This window comes from Hevea brasiliensis, chromosome 9, assembly GCF_030052815.1.
Source record: "Hevea brasiliensis isolate MT/VB/25A 57/8 chromosome 9, ASM3005281v1, whole genome shotgun sequence".
NCBI classification, from domain to species: Eukaryota; Viridiplantae; Streptophyta; class Magnoliopsida; order Malpighiales; family Euphorbiaceae; genus Hevea; species Hevea brasiliensis.
The window spans coordinates 36,974,638-36,979,984 of record NC_079501.1 but is presented as its reverse complement, the minus strand read 5'-3'; the positions used below and the strand labels follow the sequence as shown (position 1 = coordinate 36,979,984).

General features: G+C 37.1%; 1 protein-coding gene across 1 annotated transcript; it reads right to left on the bottom strand.

The window, feature by feature from the left end:
- Positions 1-463: 463 nt before the first annotated feature.
- Positions 464-4,993, bottom strand: LOC110663803 (trehalase-like). Its single transcript, XM_058153760.1, has 11 exons — positions 4,207-4,993; positions 3,771-3,890; positions 2,994-3,109; positions 2,815-2,915; positions 2,598-2,707; positions 2,271-2,343; positions 2,017-2,184; positions 1,835-1,922; positions 1,304-1,403; positions 1,009-1,222; positions 464-873 (listed from the first exon to the last, which is right to left on the bottom strand). Exons 1-11 carry the CDS (start codon positions 4,794-4,796, stop codon positions 790-792), a joined length of 1,764 nt encoding a protein of 587 aa, XP_058009743.1. The 5' UTR covers positions 4,797-4,993; the 3' UTR covers positions 464-789.
- Positions 4,994-5,347: the final 354 nt, after the last annotated feature.

Sequence of the window (5,347 nt, the reverse complement as noted above, 5' to 3'; positions counted from 1 at the left end):
TCCAAGCTTTGTGTCATGATCAGGAAACCTAATCTTCTCTATCCACACTAGTTGATATATTATAGGATCTTGAAAATCTTACCCTAGTCACTCTATTCCTATTGCATTGATTAATGATCACCATATCATAGCCACAGGAAAATTCATATCCAGATTACTACTGCTTGGCTGATACCACATGCAAGGATATTAAGGAGCAATTATTAATATTGCATGCACAGATCAGCAGATTAACCCCTTTTAATGTTGAGGTGTCTAACTAACCCACCAACAATTTCAAAATTAATGTTGCATTTGACAGTTATAGACTTCTAGGCCTTGCAGAACTTTATCCTGGTAGCTCCTGCTGCTGGGACCATGCATGAGTATAATAGCAGAAGAATTAGAAGCACAATAATTAACAAATACTGTTCCTGCTTCAAGCACATTTGACTTTGTCTTGAGTACTCTGACACACACAGCATCACAGAATACATACACCCATCCTTGTATTTGATCTTGCATGTTCATGTCTGGAACCTACCATGGCTGTTGATAGGGGAGAATCTCAGAAACAGAAAGTGACCCTAATTAATTCTTTAAACTTTTTGTCCCTTTTCTAGATCCATCTGAGTAGACAGGGGAAGAAAAGAGAGTATACATGCACACACATACCCTTTATATATGAGAGGAATCTGATTTTTTTTTTTTTTTTTAAATAATCTGTCAGCAATTTGGCTCAAGAAAATTAAGGGAGATGCGCTTTCTAAGAAAGTGATACAAATCTGCTAATGTTAATTTCCTTGCGAATCAGCAGTCTATCCTCTGATCTTGAGGCCATCCGAACTCCTCCAAAAATGCCAATACAACTCCATTTGACCAACCAAAGCCAGTCTGCAATTGCAGCCAATCAAAAATATCAAGTTACTACATAGGAACACACCGGTATAACCAGAAAATATCAGCAGCGAAACATGAACATATATGTTCTTCCACAGGTAGGCTTAGGCTTAGGCTTTTCTATTATACCTGAGGTACATATTCACCACCACCTCCAAATTCTCCACACTTTTCTACATTGTATTTTTCATGCATTGCACCTGTTTTCTTGTATCCGACGTAGTTCGTTCTGATCCACCTAACAGCTATGTCTTCTGCCAGTGACCTTGCTTCTTGTGATCCAGATTTTGCCAGACCTTCAACTATAATGTGTTGAAGTGGAGCCCAACCATTAGGAAAGTCCCTGTTGGTACACGTTTAATCTGGTCATAACAATTATATTGTCCGGTCCCAGACAAGGTACGTGTTAAAATATGTTACTTACCATTGTTGTCCCGAATTTGTTAAAGAAGTGGCAATTCCAGCAGCACAAATCAAGCCTGAACTTCGAAGACTTCTCATGATAGTCTCCACCAAAGTAGCATCTTTGCATAAGCACAAAACACAAGCATCATCAGAATTTGTCCAGTTACAAATGAATTACAGACCAATAGAGCAATTATTATCTATTAATCAAATAGATTGAGTTTAAAGTTCCAACTAAGTTGTTAGATGAGTTATCTACATGTAGTGCACATCAAATTTGACTTGGTTATGGATGATGCCTGGTAAACTGCAAGAATGGGCTGTGGAGTTGAACATGCTGCGGAAAAAAAGTCTTTTGCCCAACTTGAACTGAAAAGATGGCCTTAATTGTACTTTAAGCTTGTGCTTTGAATTACAGAACTTCCACTGAAACCTCAAGGCAAAGACTTCAAGCAATGCGTGAATGGCCATTCTCTCCTTTATGCATATATATATATATATATATATATATATATATTGTGTCTTAATGTGGATATTAAGAATCACTAACCTGAATTGAACAGATCAATCCACAAAGGGAAAAAGTTTGAAGCAAACACATTCTGATTCTGGTTACGAGCATTCCATGTTTGAGATTCCTGAACATAACAAATCAAAGAAATCATTAAAAATTTGCAGAAAATATTACAACTATCAGATACAGGTTTAAAAGGACCTTCAAGAGTTCATCACCTGACATGTGGTGCCTGTAGTGAGCCAGTAGTCAAGCCACTGTCCCATTTTCTCACTCCAGAAAACAGAGTTGATTGCCCTCTTTCTTGCTTGAGAAGCTTCCAAGAAACTCTCTGCAATGCTTTCCTCTCCAGTTTCTTTTGCCAAGAAGGCAATGTCTAGCTCCATCTGGATAGATAGAAAAAATACTTTTTGACACATCTTACAGAAATTACTAATTTCAAGACTTTCTGATCAAGTATCCTGAGTCATGCCTTGAGTATAAACACATTTAAATCAACAGGTAAGACTGATGTTGTAGCCAAAGTTGTAAACTCCGAAGAATTCCTGAAATAATAAAACAAAAAAATGGAATTTCAGAATTCAACTAGTAGGCATCCATATCTAAAATTTTACTTAGGCCTGAGTGCTGCATGCTTTGCGGAGTAGAATTACCATTTCTGATCTTTCATGAGCAAAAGCACAATTAATTATTCAATATGTAAAACCCAATTTGCAGCCAATGGCTTGGAACTCTGGAAAACTTCTTGAGATAAGAAAACCAAACATTTTCAGAGACCAAGCACTTTGTACAATCTTACCTCATCCATCTTGTACTGAAATCCCAACCAGATTCAGCAGCTGAAGCCAGTTCTCGATAAAATTGCTGTTTCTCAGAGACATTCAAGAACTTGGAAGCAGATTTTTTGTCCTGAAAGAGGAAATGAAATAACAAATTGTAACACCATGATGCTACACCCTATTGTCTACGGTGGAGATTAACATGCACAGCTAACTAAGCTGGAGGGGAGAACACACTATGGTTGAAGATTCAGGCCTGGGTTTATTCCACATTGCATAATACCGACTTAACGTGTGATTTCTGCCTTGAGCATCCTGGATGGTGACTTTATGTACTTCTGCAACAAGGAAGTGCCCGTTACAGAAGATCAAACAGAAACGAAGAAGGCAAAGCAAAGGCAATATCACATAAATACCAGAATCCCAAAATTGATGTTCCTTCAGCAATTCAGGCAGTGCCTTTTTAACCAGTTCCATCTCACCAGTCCTATTATATATCTCATAGACCATTGCACTCAGGAGTGGAGGCTGGCTGCGAAAAAATACCCAAATAGTGGAACTAGTAATGACATGCAAGTTCACAAATGAAAGAATCATGTTATTTTATTTATTTATTTATTTTTGGCATGATGAAGCTCTATACGTTAAGTAATGAAGTTTTAGACATAAAAAATGGAATTATCCAAAAATCTAAAGGAATTCCATTAAATCTCTGCAACAGATTCTTTTTACAAATTCAAAAGCCTGCATATCCAATTAACGGAAAGCATATATCTCTGTAATGGTTCCAAAAGAATAGGGTGTCTAAGTGATCAAGACTTCCCATACTATATAATTTGACCTCCAATTCATACTGAAGCAAGCAATTTTTACCTTTCCAGCAAGGCTCACATTCAATCCCTATGCAGCACTATTCCCGTGCAAGAGGCTACATTTTAGACTTGCATAAAAACAAGAGACATGAAAAGCAATAGCTTTCAAGCTAGTAAACAGATGATTAACATGAATGGCAGAGAGAAACAGGAGAAGCATTAATGAGAAAGAGCAAAAGCCTTGAGCCTCGCAACCAAAAAAAAGCTGCAGATTTGCAAAAGGAACAAGTACTGTGGCAGGGTTAAATGTAGACAAATACCTTAAAAAAACATTAAAGAAATTTTGAAGATCAACAATTCAAAAAGTTGTAGAAATTTTACCTCCTATTGGTGTAATAGGCCCTTGATCCATTAAGGGCATAACCATATACATTTACAAGGGAAATGAGATTAGTCACAATTGCTTTTGCAGTGTCATACATTTTACTTGCCAGCAAGCCTCTGCAAGAAAACTGTTTATATTACGAACACCATCAAACTAATGCTACACACAACAACTTTCTTTTCCAACAATAAATTAACCTACAATGAAACACTTGCCGCTTTTTTAGAAAAAATCCTAACAAGACAATGGCCAAAATTAAACCTAAATCCTTCTCTAATTCCTATGTGAAAAATGGGTGTCCCAATATATGAAATTTCTTTGCATAATGCAGAAAGTCCAAGAAAATAAGAAACAAATATATGGGAAGAAACAAAACAATGTCAGTGAACAACCAAAAACCAAGACTAGGAACAACCAAAAACCAAGACTAACCTGATCACCCAATAGGAATCCCAATAGTAAACCTCTCTAAAACGTGAGCCCGGCACGATCACCGGGGCCGGCAAGGGAAGCAAAGTATGGAGTTCAGGTTGCTTCCGGACCTCATCCGAGACTCTTCTACTTAAGTTCTTCCATAAAGAATGAACCTCCAGCGCCCATGCCCTCACCTCCGGATTCTTCACCTTATCCAAGAATCCGTCGGGCTCCGGAAGAAAATCGGGTGGGTCAAAGTACAGCACATCCTCCCCTGCACCCTGAAAGTACATTGCTAAGAACCCCTCCAAGTCCTTAATCGAAACTGTCCCATTTTCACTCCTTGGAAGCCCATGAAAGGCCTTCTCAGTTGTTGAGAGACTGAATTTTAAGGACAAATCAACGTAAAGTTTTGGATCCAAGTGTCTCTCTCCAAAAGTTGAAAGAGCAGTTTCTTGCACACGTTCAAGAAAGGTGAGCAAGGGTGTTGTGGGAACTACAGGGTCTATGTCCTTGCATCTGGTCAAAGATTTTGACAGGGCCATGGTTGGCAGCAGGGAAAATAAAAAGAAAAGCAATAGAAAAATGTGATCAAGATTTTGTGCCATTCTTGAAATGGAGTGACTGTGAAGGTTTGGTTAGAGAAGGAGCCATGATTGGTATTGGATATATGATGATGGAGAGGAATTTCAAGAAGCAGCCGGCAGTTGGAATTTTATGGGCTTTGGCTGGATTTTTTTCTTGTTATTTTCTTGAATGAAAAGGTTTCAAGACTCCTAGTTTGTCTTGTTTGCTGGGATTTTCTGTGAGTAGTGGGGAGACGCCAAGTGCTGCAGTCTAATTGGAACGATTTATTTAACCAAAGGTCGACCTTTTGTTTTCCTTTTTTTTTTTTTTTTTTTTTGTTTTTTTGGGAATGTTCACGTGAATGCAAAGAATTGATTGTGGATATTAAAATTGTCAAAATTTCCTTTTTAGTGCATTTAATTTTAATGAAGGGTTAAATTTGAGATTTTATCATTTTAAAAATTATTTAAATAAAAATTTGTTAATAAAATAAAAATTTTAATACTCGAAAGTTAATTTAAGAATATTTCTCCCATACCATTTTTAGTAAATAAAATTTCTAAAAAGCAATTAAGAAAATCTTAAATATCCT

Excerpts from the sequence above, each read along its gene's own strand:
- LOC110663803 (XM_058153760.1), bottom strand. The coding sequence starts at position 4,796 with ATGGCACAAAATCTTGATCACATTTTTCTATTGCTTTTCTTTTTATTT. Across the intron at positions 2,916-2,993 it reads ACATCAATTTTGGGATTCTG|AAGTACATAAAGTCACCATC; the intron begins GTATTTATGTGA and ends TCCTTGTTGCAG. Across the intron at positions 2,344-2,597 it reads TTCAGTACAAGATGGATGAG|GAATTCTTCGGAGTTTACAA; the intron begins GTAAGATTGTAC and ends TTATTATTTCAG.